At 38.1% G+C, this 22,124-nt stretch overlaps 3 protein-coding genes across 3 annotated transcripts; all 3 read right to left on the minus strand.

Moving 5' to 3' along the window:
- Window positions 1–11,149: 11,149 nt before the first annotated feature.
- On the minus strand, window positions 11,150–12,224 carry LOC102519169 (keratin, high-sulfur matrix protein, B2A). Its single transcript, XM_014560509.2, has one exon. It carries the CDS (start codon window positions 12,158–12,160, stop codon window positions 11,762–11,764), a length of 399 nt encoding a protein of 132 aa, XP_014415995.2. The 5' UTR covers window positions 12,161–12,224; the 3' UTR covers window positions 11,150–11,761.
- Window positions 12,225–14,133: 1,909 nt separating this feature from the next.
- Window positions 14,134–14,969, minus strand: LOC102517953 (keratin, high-sulfur matrix protein, B2A). Its single transcript, XM_006186267.3, has one exon. The coding sequence runs from the start codon at window positions 14,897–14,899 to the stop codon at window positions 14,492–14,494; it is 408 nt and encodes a 135-aa protein (XP_006186329.2). The 5' UTR covers window positions 14,900–14,969; the 3' UTR covers window positions 14,134–14,491.
- Window positions 14,970–19,521: 4,552 nt separating this feature from the next.
- Window positions 19,522–20,413, minus strand: LOC102519407 (keratin, high-sulfur matrix protein, B2A). The gene has a single exon (XM_032498173.1). The coding sequence runs from the start codon at window positions 20,341–20,343 to the stop codon at window positions 19,951–19,953; it is 393 nt and encodes a 130-aa protein (XP_032354064.1). The 5' UTR covers window positions 20,344–20,413; the 3' UTR covers window positions 19,522–19,950.
- Window positions 20,414–22,124: the final 1,711 nt, after the last annotated feature.

Genomic DNA, 22,124 nt, shown 5'->3' on the forward strand with positions numbered 1-22,124 from the left:
GAATGCACATTCAGGTTTTCCAGGTCAGAATTGGGAGCTTAGAGGTAGGTGCCACTGATTTTTCCTGTAAGATCTGGGGAGCACTTGGGAAAAAGGGGCCATTTGTGTGGATCTTGAAGTTTGCACAGGAGCTTAGCAGGTAGAAGGGGATAGGAAGGAAATTTCAGCGAGTAAAGCAGAGAAACAACGTGCCATGGCATGTTCCTGGGATGGCAGAAAGTGTCCGTTGGTTAAAACTCAGAGTCTGGCTCTCCTGTGGGGAAGCATGGGAAGAGAAGCAGGAGATCTGAAGCTGCAAGGGCGGGCTTGCACCACGATAGGAAGAATTTGCACTGTGCTTAAGGTCCTAAACTTAGGATTTTTAACTTCGTCTGATTGGCAGTGGACGTTAATTAAAAGGTTTTGCACATACACATGACCTGACTGGGTTTGTGTTTTAGAAAGATGACTAGTTTTTGAGTGGAGGCTCATCAACATTGTCATCATCACTTACTGCGTCCTAAGCCTTGTGCTGAGTGCTTTAGATGTAGGATAGAGTTCTCACCACAAGCTCTGACATGTGCGGTGTTACTATCCTTGCCATTTACAGATGAGGAACCTGAGGCGCAGAGAGTACCTAGTAAGTGAGGGAGTGATGGAGCTGGCCTTGGAAGCCAAGCAGTCTGTCTCCAGAGTCTGTGCTCTTAAGCACCGTGCCATATTCCCTCTCACTGTGGGTGTGGTGTTCTGACTAAAGTGAAGATGCCCCTCTGGGTTAGTTGCATGTAAGATGGGTGGGAGGGTGGGACCAGGTTATTGAAGATCTTGAGACCATAAAACTTCAGTGTTTATTTTCTTAACCAAAATACAATGCTGTGGAAAGGAGGTAATCTGAAGGCAGGGGCCATGGTTGGGAAGCTACTTGGGTGTTCTGCAGGAGTGATGAGGAGGGCATGATTTCTTAGAGGGCATCGTAGTTGAGTGGGAAGAGAGAAAAGCGACATGTCTGGGATTTCTCATCACATCACTCAGTTTTCTGAGGATTGCTATCTGGATGGTACACCAGTTTCCACAATAAAACGAATATTCTTGTTCTTAAAATAGCTGGAACATCTTAATCTTATCCTCCACTAACAGTTGGCATTTATTGAATGTATACCACGTGCCAAGCATAGTGCTAAGAATTTTATGCACATCTTCTTCCTTATTTCTTACACCCTTATAAGATCAGGACGATTACTATACCCATTTCTCAGATGATAAAACTGGGAGTAAGGATATTAAGTAATAATTTAAAGTCATAGAGCTAGTGAATGATGGCTTATCTAGCAGTAATACCTCACATTTATTAATTAAAATCAGTATTTTGTGGAATTAAATTTTATATAATTATAAATTATGTTCATTCTTTTTTTCTGTTTCTTAATTTGTACAGCAAAATGCCTACCACCATATTAGTTGCTAAGCATGTAGAAATAAACAGGTCAGATAAGGTTCTCATTGTCATGGTGTTCATTCTAGGGGGGAGACACACAATAAAAAAGTAAACAAATGAATAAATAAGAAATTCAGATTGTGACACGTGCCTGAAGGGAATACAACAGAGTAATATGCCAGAGCGTGATTGGGAGGTGGGGCAGGGAGTGTTCCTGGTTTGGCTGGGGTGGTCAGGGACAGCCTTTGCCAGGTGGCTGGAGTAGAGGGAAAGAACAGTGAGGTAGGAGATGAGGTCAAGGAGGTAGGCAGTCCCAGGCCAGGTAGGACTTTGTCGGTTGTTCTGCAGAGTTTGGATTTTATTTTTAGGGCATTGAGAATCTACTGGATGATTTACAGCAGGAAATGATCAGGTATGAATTATGATCTGTGGAAAACGAACGGCGGCAGGGCCAATATGGAAACAGGCAGAGTAAGTAAGTGGTCCAGGTGAGAGGATGAATAGTGATGCCAGTGGTTGGTGAATCGGTAGGAGGCGGTAGAGTTGGGAAGGCAGGTGCTGCTCAAGGATCAGGTTTAGGTCTCAGATTTTCTCCCAGGTGAGAGAGGGCCTGAGCCAAAAATCTGGGAAAGGGGTCTCTGATGAGTTCAGTGTAGGACCTGTAGAGAATGAGCAGCCTAAAGCCCATGAGAGGGGGCAGGGCTGAAGATTTGGGAGGCTCAAACACAGATGAAAGATGTGCTTACTACCAACTTCCTGGACTGAGATAAAAGTTGACTTTTATACGTGTTAGTCACAGTTTATTGTGAGCCTGTATGAGCCTTACTGGCATTCACCTCCCAACAACTCGGTGGATTTCTGGGTTGCTGTTGGGGAAACCCTTGCATGACAGCACCTCCCACAGAAGCAGGGATGTCAGTGTTGGGAGGTTTCACGCTTTGTGGCAACCCAGTTTTTGTTAAGCCTGATGGAGCACTTCATCCCTTCAGAAAAGCAGGATATAGGAACCTTTCCAATTTGTCATCCTAATAAAAATGCCTGTAAGTAAAAACATTTGGTCTTTATTTCCTGAGCTGCAAGATCTTTTAAATTTCTGGGAACTCCTTTATGATCTGGACTGGAAGAAATAATGGCTGACATCAGGACTGGCAGTGACATCAGTCCTTTCACTGCAGAATGTCCACTTTGCTCTTTGATAAGCATGGAGACAAAGGATCCTGGGTGTGGGTTAAATGGTGGACTTTGGGGGCCTTTTCTAGTTGCATAAGAAGATTTTTTTCCCTAGTGTGTGGTTATAGTCAAGACTGGTATAGTCAAGACTTGCCTAGATTATGATCCTCCACTGAAAATTACTCTCAAATTGGATTTCTTTCAAATGGGAGTAATATTGCTTTGCCACTTGAGGACAGCTGATATTGGCTACATTTGTGTAGGTGCATACGGCCTAAAGGGGGTGGCTCTTCTGTCCCTGTCTCACGTGTACAGGTTATGTGCGCATTGCAACACACTGGCGTTTCTCATAGCACTCAGTCACCCAGCACATGCAAGTCCGCTGGCTGAAGTGTTGCCTATTTCTCTACAGAGTCTTCGGCTTTCAGTTTAATTCTCATGTATTATTGTAAGCTATAAACTATGCAGCAAGTAACAGATTATACCCAGTTACATAAGGTCTAAATATATGTTTTAACTAACATTAACCTGATTAGGAAAAAGGATGTTCAGTGAAATTTGAATGCCTAATATATATCAGGCACTGGGAAAATGACATTTTTAGCTGTTTACTGTGGAAAATCTAATATTGCAATATTTAAACTAATACATATTCTATAGTGTGTGTGGGTAGGGAGGTGATTGGGTTCATTTGTTTATTTATTTTTAAGAGTGGTCCTGGGGGTTGAACCCAGGACCTTGTGCATGCTAAGCAAGCACTCTAGCACTGAGCTACATCCTCCCCCCATAGTAATTTTTTAGTTTATCTTTGGAATTATTTGCCAATAATAATTGTATCTTATAATTTTATTTTGCTTCAGAGATGTTTCTGTCCATTGGTTAGACAAATCTGATTACTAGATTGAATTAAGTAACCACTGGTTTTCCAAAGAGCTCCTGCAGTACTTAATTTTTTTTTAATTAAGAGGATTAAATGTTTACGTATTTAAATATTAGCAGACATTATGACTTGAAAACATATTTTGAGTTGTTAGCTTAGTTTGCTAAGTATACAACTGATTATGTAATATCATCAAACCCTTATATAGCATTTACTGTGTAACAGATATGGTTCTAAGTGCTTTACATACATTATGACACTTCATTCTTACAACAACCCTATGAGGTTGGTATTGAAGTTATCCTCTGTTTTATAGGTAAGGGAAACTGGGACCTAGGGAAGTGAAATACATTGCCTAAGGTCAGTAGGTGGTAAATAGTGGAATTGGGCTCTGAACCAAAGCTGTCTGGCTCCCAAGTCTGTATTCTTAACATTTTACACCAACCCATCATCTCTCCATTATTGACTATTATATTTTTCAAGATAATATATATAATTCAGTTTATTTCAACTAATCGTTGTCGAGCACCAGCTCTTTGCCTTGCACTGTGCTAGGAGATTTAGAGCATTCAACAATGGGCAGGACACAGGTTTGCTAAGAGTTTTAGATTCTACAGGGTTCATTGGACACACAGGACTCGAACTCAAAGCAGAGGAGTCATTCCCGCTGTAGTGAATAAGATTTGTCTAATCAGTGCACAATGCAGTAAATGCACAGCAGTGGAAAAGAACAAATTGTCATTAGGAAGTGGTGAGCAGTGCTCTAAACTTCTGTCATCTTTGACTCTTCTCAAACTTCCTCATGCTTCCAGGCCTCAGTTGCCCTGAAAATCCTGAGTTCCTTCACTCTTTCATCCCAAAATATTACAAACCTGCTAGGATCTTTTTTCTGGGGTATATTGGGTCTTATCTTTTAAACAAATGAGTACCATCCTACAGATAACATAATTGCATTACTTTATTCTGGCAACATTCAGACCAGGATTCTTCTGATCCTTTGGGGAAAAGATTTAGTTTGTCTCTTCTACCTAAAATAAGTAGTATGTTAAAAAGTTGAGAGACCAAAAGTCTTGAAATTTTGTGTTTTAAATGTTAGTCTTTTAAAAGCCAGGTATTTTTATTTTCAGATCATTTAGTTTATCAATTCTGTTTCTCTGTCTCATATTTGTAGTGTAGGAATAAATAAGAAAAAAAAATGTACCAGAAATGAAAAGATCCAATACAGACTGATACTTGGTGCATTGGATTAGTCTCTTTCAATCTCACAAAAACAATTTTACTTAATACTCAAATCCCCAGTCTTATCCAAATCCCAAAGCTTCAGTTGATATGATGATTCAACATTTGCTCCCTTGAAGTTTCTCAAAATCCCTTTGTGTCCTTGCTTTTAAAACTTTTGCCTATTGGCATTTAATAGAATAATCATGATGGAAAGCAGGTTTCTTAGGTCAGTGTTATGGTTTGGTGGATAGATCAGTAATTAACAAAGGGCACAGCCCACTTTATATGTAAAGTTTTTAATAGAAATTGCAGAACTGACTTAACTACGAGCTAAATGGTATTAAGTAATCTTTCTAGTTCCTCAACTAGATTATATCAGGCCTACAGTGTTGTAATTCTCTGCCTGCCACCTCCAAAGCTCAGAGACTGCTTTTTTCCATAATCATCTACAATGATTAAACAAAGGGAGTAAGTGAAAAATCTGAACAAATGATTCACTAAATAATCTGAAATTTCAAAGGCATTGCAAGTATAACAGAGTTCAGTCTGGAGGCAAGAACCACACTTATTATTTGAATTAGGTGAATTTTATATGAAGAATTTTAAGCTATGTTTTTAGGTAATTAAAAGTATAAAAAGGGGATGCTGAGATGTTACAAATGTAGGAAATGCAGAAAAGCCCTAGGAGTAATGATTCCTTTAAAGGGAAAAGGGAAGGACTTAAAACAGGCATTTAGAGAAGGGGTTGCCCTGTAGCGCTGAAATTCAGGCATTTCAGAAATGACTGGCCGGTGCTGGTGATTCTGAGGAGGGCGCAATGAAGCTGGTTCTATAAGTGCTGAGAAAACTGCAAACTGCATTTAGATGCTGGAAAGCATCTGTAGCTACTGGAGTGTTACTGGGGTGATATTCCTGAGAACCACTACATACAGGAAGCCCCAGTTAAGCAGCAGGAAGCAAAAAGGAATGAACAGTCCCTTCCTCCTCCAGCCTTGCAGTTTTCCTCTGTCCCCCTATGGTGGCAAAGCCACACGTGGAGCAGCTTTAACTATAAGGAAGTTTGCAGAGCATCGTCACAGCATCACAGAGCTGAGGGCAGAAAGGAGGATGTGAAGCTGAGAGACAGTAACTTAACAGCTGGCACAGAGAAGCCCACAGCTTCCGAAATAGCCACCTTTAAATCCCCTGAATCTTTCCACACCATTCTTTACTTCCAGTTTCTTAATTTCATTCTCTCTTCGTGAGTTTTAGAGTCAGAGTTGCGTTTGTATTTCAGTTTTTATGTATGCCTATAAACAAGCTATTTAACCTCATTTGTTTATTTTATAAATACCAATTTATTGAGATATGATTGACATACAAAAAGCTGTACATATTTAATATATATAACTTGATGACTTTGGAGATAAGTATACACCCATTACCACAATCAAAGCCATAAATACATCTGTTATTCCCAAAACTTTCCTCCTGTCCTCTTTTGTGTGTGTGTGCGTGATAAGAACACTATCTATCCTTTCAGTAAAGCTTTTAGTATACAGTATTGTTAACTATAGACACTATGATGTACAGCAGTTCTCTAAGACTTACTCATCTTGCATAACTGAAACTTTATACTCTTTGACCATCACCTCCCCATTTCCCTTACCCACCAGCCCCTGGTAACCACTATTTGACTCTGCTTCTGCGAGTTTTAGATTCATCATATATATGGGATCATTTAGTATTTGCTCCTCCGTATCTGACTTACATAACTTATCATAATGTCCTTCAGGTCCATCCATGTTGTTACAAATGACATAATTTCCTTCTTTTTAAAGGCTAAATAATACTCCACTGTATGTAAATGGCACATTTCCTTTCTCTATCATCTGTTGGTGGACATTTGGGTTGTTTCCATGTCTTGGACATTGTGAATAATGCTGCAGTGAACATGGGAGTGCAAATCTCTTTGAGATCCTAAACAATATGCTACAAAAAAAAACCAATGGGTCATTGAAAATATCAAAAAGGAGAAAAAAAAGACACCTGGAGGAAAATGAACATGGAAACACAATGATCTAAAATCTATGGGTTGCAGCAAAAGCAGTTCTAAGAGGAAAGTTTATAGTGATGAAAGCCTACCTCAGGGAAAAAGAAAAATCTCAAATAAACAACCTAAACTTATACCTAAAGGAACCATAAAAAAGGAGAACAAGCAAAACCTACATCACAAATGAATTTTACCAAACATCTAAAGAAGAGTTAACACCTAATCTTCTCAAACTATTCTAAAAAGTTGCAGAGAGGAATGCTGCTGAACTCATTGTACAAGGCCATCATTACTCTCATACCAAAAACCAGACAAAGATACCAAAAAAAAAAAAGAGAAAATTATAGGCCAATATCACTGATGGATATAGATGCAAAGATCTTCAACAAAATACAAGCAAACTGAATTCAACAATACATTAAAGGACCATATACCACGATACAGTGAGATTTATCCCAGGGATGTAAGGATAGTTTAATATCTGCAAATCAGTCAACATGATACACCATAGTAACAAATTGAAGAAAAAAAATATGATCATCTCAATAAATGCAGAAAAAGATTTTGACAAAATTCAACTTATGACAAAATCTCTCAACAAAGTGAGTATAGAGGGAGCGTAACTCACCACAATACAGGCTGTATGTGACAAACCTACAGCCAACATCACACTCAACAGGGAAAAGTTGAAAGCATTTCCTCTAAGAGCAATAACAAGACCATTATGCCTACTCTTGCCACTTTTATTCAACTATTGGAAGCCCTAGCACAGTAATCAGACAAGAAAAAGAAATAAAAGGCATGCAAATTGGAAGGGAAGAAGTAAAAGTGTCACCATTCGCAGATGACATGATACTATATACAGAACACCCTGAAGACTCCACCAAAAATCTATCAGAACTAATAAATGAATTAAATAAATTTATAGGATACAACATTAATATACATAAATCTGTAGCATTTCTATACACTAATAATGATCTGTCAGAAAAAGAAATTAAGAAAATCCCATTTGTAAGTGTAACGAAAATAATAAAATACCTAGGAACATTTTTAATCAGGAAGTGAAAGTCCTGTACTCTGAAAACTATGGAACATTAATGAAAGAAATTGAAGGTGACACAAGTAAAAGATATTCTGTATTTATGGATTGGAAGAATTAATATTGTTTATTTAGCCACACTATCCAAAGTGATCTACAGATCCAATACAATCTCTATCAGAATACAATGGCATTTTTCACAGAACTAGAACAAATAAAATTTTGTATGGAACCACAAAAGATCCCAAATATCCAAAGCAATCTGGAGAAAGCAAACCAAAGCTGGAGGTATGATGCTCCCTGACTTCAGACTATACTACAAACCTAGAGTAATCGAAACAGCATAGTTCTGGCACAAAAACAGACACACAGATCAATGGAACAGAATAAAGAAAGAGGCCATAAAGAAACTCACCTATGGTCAATTAATCTATGACAAAGGAAGCAAAAATATGCAATGGAGAAAAGACAGTGTCTTCAATAAGTGGTGCTGTAAAACTGTCACTGGAGCAACAAGATGTCTTCCAAAGTGGCTGTATCATTTTGCTTTCCCAACAGCCATGAGTAAGTGTTTCTGTTGCTCCATGTACATTTCACCAGTATTTGGTGGTGCTGTTGCTTTGAATTATATCCATTCCAACAGATACGTAGGTTGGGCTATTTATTTACTTATTAAAAAATTTTTTATTGACATATAATCAATTCACAATATTAGATTCAGGTGTACAGGATAGTGATTCAATATTTTTATAGATTATACTCCATTAAAAGTTATTACAAAATAATAGCTCTAATTCCCTATGCTTTACAATGTATCTTTGTTACTTATCTATTTTATACATAGTAGTTTGTATCTCTTAATTCCATACTCCTAACTTGACCCTTCCACCATCCCTTTCCCCAGTGGTAACCATTAGTTTGTTTTCTATATCTGTGAGTCTGTTTCTGTTTTGCTATATACATTCATTTGTTTTATTTTTTAGATTCCACATATAAGTGATATCATATAGTATTTGTCTTTCTCTCTCTGACTTACTTCACTGAGCATAATATTCTCTAGATCTATCCATACTGATGAAAATGGCAGAATTTCATTTTTTCTGGCTGAGTAATATTCCATTATATATAATTCCATTATATATAATATATATAATATTATATATCCATTATATATAAAATATATAATGAATATTATATATTTGTTATATGTAATTAATTAATTGTAATTATTAATTAATTATAATCATTAATATATAATGAATATATATATCAATCATATATCACATCTTATTTATCCATTTGTCTGTTGGTGGACACTTGGGTTGCTTCCATATTTTAGCTATTGTAAATAGTGCCGCTATGAACTTTGGGGTGCATGCATCTTCTCAAATTAGTGTTTTTGTTTTTTCCAAGTATATACCTGAGAGTAGAATTGCTGAATTGTATGATAGTTCTATTTTTAGTTTTTAGGACCCTCCATACTATTTTCCATAGTGGCTGCATCAATTTACATTCTCACTAACAGTGTACAAGATTCCTTTTCTCCATAACCTTGCCAACATTTGTTATTTGTGGTCTTTTTGATGATGGCCATTCTGACTACTGTGAGGTGATAGGCCATTCTTGTTTTGATTTTCATTTCTCTAGTAATTAGCAATGTTGAGCATCTTTTCTTGTGCCTGTTGGCCATCCTTTGGGAAAATGTCTACTCAGGTCTTCTGCCCATTTTCTGATTGGGTTGTTTGTCTTGTTTTGTTTTTTGATATTGAGTTGTACATGATTATCTCAATAGTCACAGAAAAAAAATTTGACAAAATTTAGCATCCATTCATGATAAAAACTCTCATCAAAGTTGCTACAGGGGGAACATATCTCAAAATAATAAAGGCCATTTATGACAAACCCACAGCTAACGTCATACTCAGTGGTAAAAAGCCAAAAACATTTCCTCTAAATTCAGGAACAAGACAAGGGTTCCTGCTTTCAGCTTTTCTATTTGATGTAGTATTGGAAGTCCTAGCCACAGCAATTAGACAAGGAAAAGAAATGAAAGACATCCAAATTGAAAGGGAAGAGGTAAAATTGTCCCCATTTGCAGATGACATGATAGTCTATATAGAAAACCCTAACGTCTCCACCAAAAAATTATTAAAACTAATAAATGAATTCAATAAAGTTGCAGAATTACAAGATTAATACACAGAAGTATGTTGCTTTTCTGTACACTAATAGTGATCTATCAGAGAGAGAGAATTTAAAAAATTCCATTTAAAATTGCATCAAAAAGAATAAAACACCTAAGAATAAACTTAACCAAGGAGGTGAAAGATCTGTACTCTGAAAACTGTGAAACATTGATGAAGGAAATGTCATTGAAGATGACACAAAGAAAAGAAAGATATCCCATACTCTTGGATTGGAAGAATTAATATTGTTAAAATGGCCATACTACCCAAAACAACCTATAGATTTAATGCAATCTCCATCAAAATTCTCATGACTTTTTTCACAGAACTAGTACAAATAATCCTAAAATTAAATGGAGCCACAAAACCCCTGAATTTCTAAGGCAATATTGAGAAAGCAGAACAAAGCTGGTGGTGTCACGCTCCTTGACTTCAGACTACGTCCACATCCCCTCCACAATTTCTGAGAGTTCCCGAGGCATTACTTTCTTTCTTATGGTTCCCCCTGCTCTGTCTGGCTCTTGGGCTGTTTCCACCTTCCCTTGAAGCAACCCAGACACAAAACTCAGGTTCTTCAGGGTTTTCACAAGAAAGAAGGCCCACCCCCAAGGATTCTGTGAGTTTGGTAACTTAATGGAGAGTGATGCTATAGCAATATTCATTACTTCCTGACTAGATCTCTTCTCTCCCTTTTTTCCCCTAACTCCCTTTATGGTGTTAAAAAAAAAAAAAGTGCCCTTCTTTGTCTCTTGTCTTTGTGTAGTTGTTTTACATCCTTCTCTGGGCTTTTGGGGTTGCCAGTATGCATATCCCATATAGATACACCTATTGAAAGTTCACTGTCAAGGCATACTGACCACTTAAGTATCTGTCCCTAAGATAGAATTTTCTTCTATCAACTGCTAAGAAACTACAATTTATATTGTCACATTGTATGTAGCCATTTTCACGCAAATACTGTTTTTTTCTGGGTAGTAAGTTCCCCAGGGATGAGAATTGATTCTTCATCATTCTGATCTTCGTAGTCCCTGCTTGAGAAGTGGTGGCCAATAAATTTTTATTGAAGAAATGAATGAGTGAATGCTTGCACTATATACGACATCAGTCTCTTTTAAAAAGAAGCAAATGTATTTCTTTAAACTAGGCATTCATGAATTTTAAGCAATTAATCCATTTTCTGTACAAGTGGAAACACAGACCATAGTTTCCTTGCCCAGCATATAACATTTATTAAGAAATGACAGAAGACGCTGTATCACAGATTCTAATTGAAAATAGCTGACAGGCAAGATCATTATGATCCAAAAAAAGGGAGATGGAGTCAGAAGTTGAAATATGGACGAGTCTAGGCTCCTTCTTAGAGGCTGAATGTTGGGTGAAGAGCTTCCATTCTTGCTGGTGATGTCTGAAGATGTCATGTGGCTATACTCTGTTGCTTTTGATGATGGAAAAATTTTTCAGGTAAAAAGAAGTTAAAAATAGATCATAAAGCAGGGGGAATTAGACTTGTGGACAGTTCACAAGGATAAACTCCACACTATGTCAGCAATTTTGAACCTGGAAAGAAAGTCAGAAATAGTATATCCAGAGCAATTTGATGATCAGCATGTGGGTTTGCAACATTTCTGTGTCCACAGTGGAAAGTCAAGATATTCATTGCAGGATGAAATCAGATAAAACTCATACATTTGGTAGCTCCCATAACAAAAGTCCAAATGGATGTTTAAGAACTTTCACTGTGGTCCATGGGTGGTTGAGGGGATAAATTGTTCAGAGATGCTGTATCCTGAGCAACTGAAAATGAGTAACCTGGTTTTTAGCAGGTGGGCTTGCAGCAGGCTGGGCGGCAGCAGGACTGTCCACAGTAGGATGGGCGGCAGCAGGAGGCCTGGGCGAGGTACAGCTGGCAGCAGGTTGGTGGCGTGCAGCTCACCACACAGCAGGGAGGCAGGCAGGTGCCCTCCACGCGGCAGTCAGGGTGGCACCACCTGGTGCGGCAGCTCAGAGCTCCGCTGCCACCCTCCTGGCCACAGCCAATGCTACCACCAATGCCACAGCCAGTCTCATAGCTGCTGGTCTGGCAGCAGGTTGGCTGGGAGCAGGTTGGCTGGGAGCAGCTGGTCTGGCAGCAGGTTGGCTGGCAACAGCTGGAGCCACAGTTCCCACCAGTAGAACAGATGGGAAATCCACTGAAGCTGGTGGAACAGCAGGCCATGGTGTCAGGAGTTGGGCTGAGAGTTGGAATGCTTGGAGGACTTTTGATGGTGACTTCTGTGTCAGGCCTTTTATATGTCTGGGCCAGCTGCTATTTGTAAAATTCTTAGCATATCTTCCTTGTTTTTATTTAAATTTGTTCCTCAGTGGTCCTCTGATTGGCTTACATTAAAATACTTACAATACACTATGAGCAACAGTTTAGAAATTACTTTGTTTTTATAGTTTCATTGGAATTCGTCATATCGGTCCTTTACTCTTTGGAATAAGCTTGTGGTTTCCCATGTTCAAAGAGACCTCCCATTTTAGTCCACGTCAATACCCTTGTTTTGTAGAGGTAGTTATTCCAGGTGACACTCTGTCCAGATCGCTAAGGCTAAGAGTAATTGTGCTTTTATTTTTAACTATTATTTTTTCCTTCTGGATATATAGACTGAATTCTCTTGAATTTGGGACATCAGGACATACACTGATCTAAAAGTTACCTTTAGTCATGCATCATTAAAAGCTTCCAACTCATGTATTCCAACATCAAATTAAATTACCATCATAGTTCCTTTGATTTCAACCAATTTGAAATGTGTAAATATTTATTCATGTTCCAGGCCAGAAATATTTTCTTGTCAACCAAAGGATGTAGTATATTTAAAGGTATCCAGCACAGTGCTTAGCTTCTGGTAGAACCTTAATAAATGTTTATCGAATCTGATTTTGAATGGATGAAGTAAAAAGCATGATTCACAGATGCCTGTACCACTTATAAATGATTAAATAGAGTTTTCAAGCTGTTGTGCCTCTCATGAAGGAGTCCTTATTATTGTCAGAAGAGAATAGGAAATGCTGAAATTATTTTTACATTTAATAGTCAAACTAAGGCTCAGGAAAAAATATCCACAAGTGATGGTATTTTGAAGACTGCACCACCATCAACTTTATTCTCTTGTGTGTGATCTACCACTGCTACTAATTAAATGATAGAGGTAAGTGCTGGGAGTTTGTAAATATCTCAAAAAATACTTTTCTAAAAGTGTCCTATGTTTTGTTCTATTGTGTCTTGTATATTGTGCTCAAATACTTATTGGAGAATTGAAAAATTAAATGGTAAAGGGTATTTTTGGTTCAAATTGGGTTGCAAAGTGTAAAATACATAGTTGTTTCAGATTTTTGATGCACGTGTCTGACAAATGGTGATGGTGGAACTCACTAGGAATCTCCATAGCTGTTTGTTCTACTCTCATTTAGACCATAGAATATCTTTTTTTTTTAACTTTTTAAAATTGAATTATAGTCATTTTACAATGTTGTGTCAAATTCCAGTGTAGAGCACAATTTTTCAGTTATACATGAACATACATACATTCATTGTCACATTCTCTTTCGCTGTGAATTTAGACCATAGATACATTTTATAAAAACTTACAGTAAATGGAGGTGAGTGTTAAGAGTTGAAACTTAGAGAGTAATCTGGGGATCAGTGGGAAGAATATAGTAGACTAAGTTATAGGAATTAAACCTAAATGTTCTTGGAAAATAGATAGTATCCGATAGACCGTAACTGGTAAATATTTTAAAATCTAGTCAGTAGGTAATACAATTTCTTTAGAGATGGAGTTTGCATGAAGGGGAACATCTAGTATATTAGGTGGAAGGAGCTTCAAAATGGTAGAAGTTCATCCAGGTAGAAATCCCATTTCTTTGATCAACCTGAAAATTTTAGGTAGAAATGGCTTTATTGGTTTAGACCTACTCATAATAGATTAGACCGGATAAGTATCTGAGTAATTGTAAAGATTATTGAATGCATGGAACATTTTATTAACGGATGGATTCAAGCATAATGTAATTTATATTTAATCTTTCTGGTTTGGACTTTATCTTTATGCCCTAGCAATATTATCAAAATGCAAATTCACTCTTCCTGAATTCCAGCTAAAGGTGGACAAGCTTGAAGGTAGAAGGAAGAAAATAACTCAGTTTGCTTTGCACATTTAAACATTTTATTTGACATTAGCAGAGGCTATGCAGGGAGAAAGCAGGTTTGAAAGTATGTGGGGGTCAAGAGACAGGAAGGAGACCAGAGATGCCACTTAAATGAAGAATTACTCCACTCTGGGGCCCTGATCAAGCAAGGCAGGATATCCAGATACTGTGGCCAATGCATGCTTTCAGTTGCTAATTCAAAACATCCAAGAGGGTCCTAAGGCTTTCATTTCTGAATGGCTTAGAAATAGCATGATACTCAGCATCCAGGTAAAATTGAACACTTCTTCAGAGATCAGCATAATTAAGCTCTGCTTCCCCTTTCATTCTTAAGTAATCAGCAACCTTGCTTTTAACAGGTGGGTTCACAGCAGATGCAGCAGGCTGGGCGGCAGCAGGACTGTCCACAGTAGGATGGGCGGCAGCAGGAGGCCTGGGCGAGGTACAGCTGGCAGCAGGTTGGTGGCGTGCAGCTCACCACACAGCAGGGAGGCAGGCAGGTGCCCTCCACGCGGCAGTCAGGGCGGCACCACCTGGTGCGGCAGCTCAGAGCTCCGCTGCCACCCTCCTGGCCACAGCCAATGCTACCACCAATGCCACAGCCAGTCTCATAGCTGCTGGTCTGGCAGCAGGTTGGCTGGGAGCAGGTTGGCTGGGAGCAGCTGGTCTGGCAGCAGGTTGGCTGGCAGCAGCTGGAGCCACAGTTCCCACCAGTAGAACAGATGGGAAATCCGCTGAAGCTGGTGGAACAGCAGGCCATGGTGTCAGGAGTTGGGTTGAGAGTTGGTTTGTTAAGAGAAGTTTCTGAGTTTTGGCTTCACCTTCTACATCTGGCCTTTTATATATATGGCAGAGCCAGGTATTTAGCATGTTTCCTTGATAGCATTGCAAAGTCAGTCTCTGATTGGCTAATACTTGAATTGTTTAGAAAGTTATAAATAGCATTTTCAATAGCCTGCTTTGATCATTATTCAATTAAATCTCATTATGTTTCTTCTTTGCTCTTTGGATCAAGTGAAGGCTCATTATGAAAGCCAATCACATCAGCACCTCTTTCTGCAAGTCACATGACAGACTAGGCTCAGGCCAACCATTACCCTGGCTTGCTTTGTCATAGATGTCCTTTGATAACCTTTAGGCAGAGTTTATCTAAACTGAACATTCTCTTCCTAAGTGGTCACTCAGTTAAGGATCATGATTTGTAAACAATTTGTCCAGACTTGAAATGACTACCATCAGTGTCATCAAAACATAAGCTATCACCTGATTCATCAACATCAAAAGAAGTACACCCTCCTATGTTCCGTTTGTTCAAGTTACAGGATCCTCAGAGTTCTTACGAGTATTTTTGCCTTCAGTCATCAATGTACATATTTCCAGTTGAAACCCTTAATGACTTTTGCTTGTAGATTGTTTCCTGACTCGACTACAATCTGTACATTGACATCCATCAGTGACACTTGGGTTGTTTCCAACTTTTAGCTATTGTAATTAATCCTGCCAGGAACATAGATGTACAAATATCTCTTCAAGATCATGCTTTCAGTTCTTTTGAGTATATACCTAGGAGTAGAATTGCTGAATCACGTGTAATTCTATTTTTTATTTTTTTAGTAACAGCCATACTGTTTCCCATAGTGTATGTATCATTTACATTCCCACCAAGAATGCACAGAGGTTACAGTTTCTCCATTTCCTTGCCAACACTTGTTGGGTTTTTTGAGAGTAGTCATTCTAATGGATGTGAGGTGGCATGTCACTGTGGTTTTTGTTTGCATTTTCCTAATGATCATGATACCTTCGTATGTTTGTTGGCCATTTGTATATTTTCTTTGTAGATATGTCCATTCATGTCCTTTGCCCAATTTTTAATTGTTTTGTTGTTGTTCTTGTTGTTGAGTTCTTTATGTATTCTGTATATTAACCCTTTATCAGATATATGATTTGCAAATATCTTCTCCCATTCTGTAGATTGCCTTTTCATTTTGTTGTCTCCTTTGATGCAGAGAAGTTTTTAATTTCGATGTACTTCAGTTTATCTTTTTTTTTTCTTTTACTTTTATTGCCTGTTCTTTTGGTGTTATATCCAAAAAATCATTATCAAATCCAATATCATGAAACTTTTCCTCTATGTTTTAAGAGTTTTATCATTTTTGCTCTTATGCTTAAGTCTTTGATCCATTTTAACTTTTGTAGATGTCTTAAGATAAAGGTCCAACTTCATTCTTTTGCATGTGGATATCCAGTTTTCCCAACACCATTTGTTGAAAAGACTGTCATTTCCTATTGAATGGTCTTGGCACCCTAGTTGAAAATCTTTTGACCATATATGTGAGGGTTATTTCTGGTCTCTGTATTCTATTCAATTTGTCTATATGTTTGCCTTTATGTCAGTACCATGCTGTTTTGATTGCTGTAGCTTTGTAGTATAGTTTGAAATCAGAAGTGTGATGCCTCCAGCTTTGTTCTTTTTTCTCAAGATTGCTTTGGCTATCCTGGGTCTTTTGCAGCTCCACACAAATTTTAGGATTGTTTGTTCTATCTCTGTGAAAAATATCATTGGATTTTTGGTAAGGATTGCCTTGAATCTGCAGATCACTTTGGGTAGTATGGACATTTTAACAATAGTAATTGTTTCAGCCATGAGCATGGAATACCTTTCATTTATTTATGTCTTCTTCAATTTCTTTCATCAATGTCTTACTGCTTTCAGTGTACAGATCTTTCACCTCCTTGATTAACTTTATTCTTAAGTATTTTTTTTGATGCTATTGTAAATGAGATGTTTCTTTAATTTCCCTTTCTGATAGATTGTTGTTAGTGTATAGAAATGCTATTGATTTTATATATTGATTTTTATCCTGCAGCTTTACTAAATGCATTGTTAGTTGTAACAGTTTTTGTTTTGGGTTTGGTTTTTTTTTTTTTGGTGGAGTCTAGGGTTTTCTATATATAATATGTCATTTGCAAATAGACAATTTTACTTCTTTCTTTCTTATGTAGATAACTTTTACTTCTTTTTCTTTCCTAATTACTCTGGCTAAGACATTCAGTACTATGATAAATAGAATAGGTAAATGTGGGCATCTTTTTCTTGTTCCTGATCAATAGGAAAAGTTTCAGTCTTTCACTGTTGAATATGATGTTAGTGTGGGCTTTTCATATATGGCTTTTATTATGCTGAGATTGTTTCTGCATCTATTGAGATAACCAAGTGTTTCCCTCCTTCATTCAGTTATGTGATGTATTACATTGATTAGTTTTCATATGTTAAACCATTCTTGCATTCTAGGATAAACTTCCATTTAGTCATGGTATATAATCCTTTTAAACATACTGTTGAATTCTGTTTGATAATATTTTGTTGAGAATTTTAAAATCAATATTCATCAGGGATATTCGTCTATAATTTTGCTTTCTTGTAGTGTCTGTCTGGCTTTGGTATCAGAGTAAATCTAACCTTGTAGAATGAGTTTGGAAGAATTCCTTCATCTTCAGTATTTTTTTTTTTTTTTTTGAAGAGCCTGAGGAGGATTGGTGTTACTTTGTCTTTAAATATTTGATAGAATTCACCAGTGAAGCCTTCTAGTACTGGGATTTTTGTTGTTGTTGTTGTCGTTGTTGTTGTTGGAATGTTTTATTACTGATTCCATCTCCTTGTTAATTATAGATCTGTTCAGATTTTCTATTTCTTTATGATTCCATTTCAGTAAGTTGAGTGTCTCTAGGCATTTATCAGTTTCATCTAAGCTATCCAGTTTGTCAGCCTATCCTATGCATATTACTCATTCTTTTAAATAGCTGTGTAGTATTCCAGAGTAAGATCATACCACACTTTATTCAATCATCCTCCTATTGATGAAACCCTCAAATGTTTTAGTTTGTGCTTTCGGATTTAAGAAAATCAGAGAATTTTAAGCTGAAAGGGACTCTTTAAAAGGGCCCAGCTTTAGGTGATTGTGAATGGTCATGTGATGTAGGGGACTGAACTCTCAAAGGAGAGCTAATTAAGTTAATTAAACTAAATAGGCTTCTCAAACTAGGTCTACTTTTAAGTGACTATGTGACCTCAGAAAAGTCACTTAATCCCCTCTGAACACCCGTTTATTCATTGTAAAATGAGATAATCTCTCAGACACGTTTGGAGCTAAAATCATGTAATTGCCCTACCAGGTCTTTCATTCCTTAAGGGCATGATCTGTCCATGTCTGTTCACACTGATAGCCTACATAGTGCTTTCTGTACCATCTTACGTGTAGTTGCTCAGTAAATGCTCATTGAATAAAAGAGGGAATGGATGATTAGCAGTATATGGTAATAATGAATAGGCCAATTCGCATTTTACTAAAGTCACATGTCATTTTATTATTTTTTTTCTCAGCAGGAGCTATTAAGGGGCAATACCTAAAAGTATCAGTAGTTAGAATCAAAGGGGCAAGAGGACAAAATGTGTCTCTACTTCTGTTCTGTTGTTCAAGGATGTCTTCTGGATTAGATCAAGTCTCTCGATATGCCAGGGAAAATGATTCTTTGCTTACGTGTTACCCTTTATTCATGCCCTTTCTTGATTTTCATTAACCCTTGAATGAATAAAGCATTGTAATTTTAACCAATGTGATATTCTTAATAAAGAAGAGTACTTTCAGTCTCCTCCAGCTCTAAGTACAAGAAACTATGATTAATCTTGATTCTTGTCCCAAAAAATCACCCATATTTAGGACACTTCCCCTTCTTCTCCCCTACTTGTGCTTAAAGGTACCAAAATCCATTGTATATCTGTATTACATATAAATGCATGTATACGTATAATAAGTATGCATGTATTTCTGTTAACATTTTAACCCAAAGTAGATACATTGATTCTAAAACTAGGACAAAATAGCTATTATCCTCACTTCCAGTTTAGAAGCCGGGGGAAATTTTTTTGGTGTAAAAATCTCCATCTAAGTGAAAGTATATTTCCTCAGCGAGCCTTTCCCAACTTACAGTTCACTTGCTTTACTCTGTAAGATGACATGTAAGAGGGTGATCTATTGGTGTGCATTACCACTGTTTGAAGATTGCCTGAAAGAGAATATTCCTCTTACAGACATGACAAAATAAGTCATATTCTGGCTCTAGATTCAGAGGTCCTGACACCTGTAACTTCCTGGTTATGAAAACGCTGTGTGAGGTAGGGGTACGGCCCATGCCGACTGGAGGCCTGTGTAACCACCTCTGCTGTGTTTTTTTATGGGGATTAACCTCCCCTGGATTTGATCATGTTTCCTAACATGGTATAAGAATCACAGTGTGGGGTATCAAAACTGGATTAGAATCTTACTGTGTGACTTCCTCTGAAATATACATCATGAGCAGACTCAAAGAAGAAAAAGAGACGTGTTTGCTGTACCAAAGATAGAGTTTATTAAACCTCGGTATATTATTCCCCTATCATAGGAAATGCAGTTTGCAAGATGGTGGAGTTTAGGAGATGAATGTTTCTGAGAAGGACAGATGGTTCTGCCTCAGCCTTGGAAGCACTGGGCCGTGGAGAAGATGCTTGCTGAAGTCTGATCCTGAGGCAAGTTGGTTTTCACATTTCTTAGGTCAAACTTATACCTTGGCAGCTTCAGCGGAGCGCTCAAGATCTTTTTAGCATTGAATGGAATCAGACAGGTCTGTGAGGCCCAAATATTTGGTAAACCTTCAAAAAAGAGTCGAATAAAAATTCAAGAACTTGTTAGTGGTCCAGGGGTGATTGAGGAGATTATTAGTTCATGGACTGAGCTGGAAGTTGAAATTTCAAGTTGAAAATCAGAAACCTGACTTTTAGCAGGTGGGCTCACAGCAGATGCAGCAGGCTGGGCGGCAGCAGGACTGTCCACAGTAGGATGGGCGGCAGCAGGAGGCCTGGGCGAGGTACAGCTGGCAGCAGGTTGGTGGCGTGCAGCTCACCACACAGCAGGGAGGCAGGCAGGTGCCCTCCACGCGGCAGTCAGGGCGGCACCACCTGGTGCGGCAGCTCAGAGCTCCACTGCCACCCTCCTGGCCACAGCCAATGCTACCGCCAATGCCACAGCCAGTCTCACAGCTGCTGGTCTGGCAGCAGGTTGGCTGGGAGCAGGTTGGCTGGCAGCAGGTTGGCTGGCAGCTGCTGGAGCCACAGTTCCCACCAGTAGAACAGATGGGAAATCCACTGAAGCTGGTGGAACAGCAGGCCATGGTGTCAGGAGTTGGGCTGAGAGTTAGGTTGCTTGAAGAAGTTTTTGAGTTTTGTTAATGACTTCCACACTGGGCCTTTTATAAGCCTTGACCAGCTATTATTTACATAATTCTTAAAGCCCCTTCCTTGTTTGTTTTAAAATAACTTGTCTCTGAATGGTCATTGGCCTATCCCTGAGTTATTTGTTCAACCTCTGAAAGCTTTTAAAAGTTAATTTTATTTGGCCTTCAATTAGGATTCTTCACCATGGTCGAGTAGTCATTAGCATTCACTGGTTATATAACCCCTAATTCCACATATTTGTTAAAATTTGCTCATTGCCCAAAGAATAATTAACTGAAGCCTCACCTTTAAGGAGTGTCAATATTACTCAGTGTTGACCCTTGTAATTGAATTCTTGGGTCTCACATGACAGTTTAATTCCCACTAGCCAGAGCTGACTGCTGCTTTTCTCATCTTCACCTTGACTGTGAAGCTGGCCAGAAGGGGATGCTTTCCTTAGGGCTAGAAAATGTGGGTGAATTGCTACTGATGATGTTTTTGGAGTACTTATTAAGTGTCCAAATGTTTCTGAGACTTTGCATGTATCAATTCATTTAATTTTCACAGCACGTCGATGGGGGAGGTACCACTGCTGTCCCACCATCAATGGGAGAAAACTGAGCCACAGATTAAAGTAATTTGTCCAAGTTCACACTAACAAGTGGTGAATCTGAAATTTGAATCCACGTCTTCTGACCCCAGACTAAATTCTTTTAACCAGATAGTCAATTCCCTCTTTTCCATGTAAGCAGTTGTTTTAGGGAAAATCAATGGGTGAAAAACAAGATGTGACAATTTGCCCACTTTCTTAGAATTTTTTAGAGTGAAGGGAAGAAAGGCAGAGCTTAGGATGAGTAATAACACCAGTGATTCATTAGGGACTTCTCTGGAGACCTTGTTTTTTAAACTGCATATAAGCACACTTCAAGGAAATCTCAAGTGCTAAAAAAATTTAACCTACTTAACTTGTGACTTCATCTGATCATTGATCTCAGGATTTTCTATAGATTTGGATGTTCTTAACTGCATAAAAAGTATACTTTTTTTTTAGAAAGTACACTCTTAGTATATTAATACTGGAGTATGTGATACTATCGTGCCTTAGAACTTCAGTGTGTGGTTTATTCCAGATGTTAGAGAGTAATTCAATTAACTGGAAAGTTTATATTAGCCCAGTGAGGCAACTGACGTGGGTGAGATTGAAGGTTTTGGCTAGGTACCATGAAAGCTGACCTAGCCTCCAGGGAGTATGGCCTCTTACAGGGAATGGAAGTCAAAATGCCACTTACAGGGTTTAAATCAGAACACCAAATGTTCGTTGTGCCTCTCTGGAAATGACAGTTTTGAGTTACTCTTGCTGTGTCTGAATTAAGCATTTTCAAATCCCACATCGAATTTGGTATGTTTCTTTGTGAATATTTTGCTTCTTTTCCTTAAGCAACTCTACAACACAGATTCTTTGATTAGCTTTTTTTCCCCCCCCACCTTGGATGTTTGAAATGTGTAGCTTTGTCATTATTATGATCTCAGGGGCTATTTACTTCATAGTGAAATTCAGCAGTAATCATTGATACTAAAAAGATTTTTCTCCCCTTGCAAAAAGTTCCAATGTTTGAGGAATTGAAATGCATGTTGATTAGGGCACTGGAGATAGTAGCACCGCGTATCCCATTTCTACTTCTGTGCGTTTCTGCTGTGGCGACATCTCCCTCAGTGCAAAATTAAACTCAGTTTTCAT

Source organism: Camelus ferus, chromosome 16 (assembly GCF_009834535.1).
Source record: "Camelus ferus isolate YT-003-E chromosome 16, BCGSAC_Cfer_1.0, whole genome shotgun sequence".
Taxonomy (NCBI): Eukaryota; Metazoa; Chordata; class Mammalia; order Artiodactyla; family Camelidae; genus Camelus; species Camelus ferus.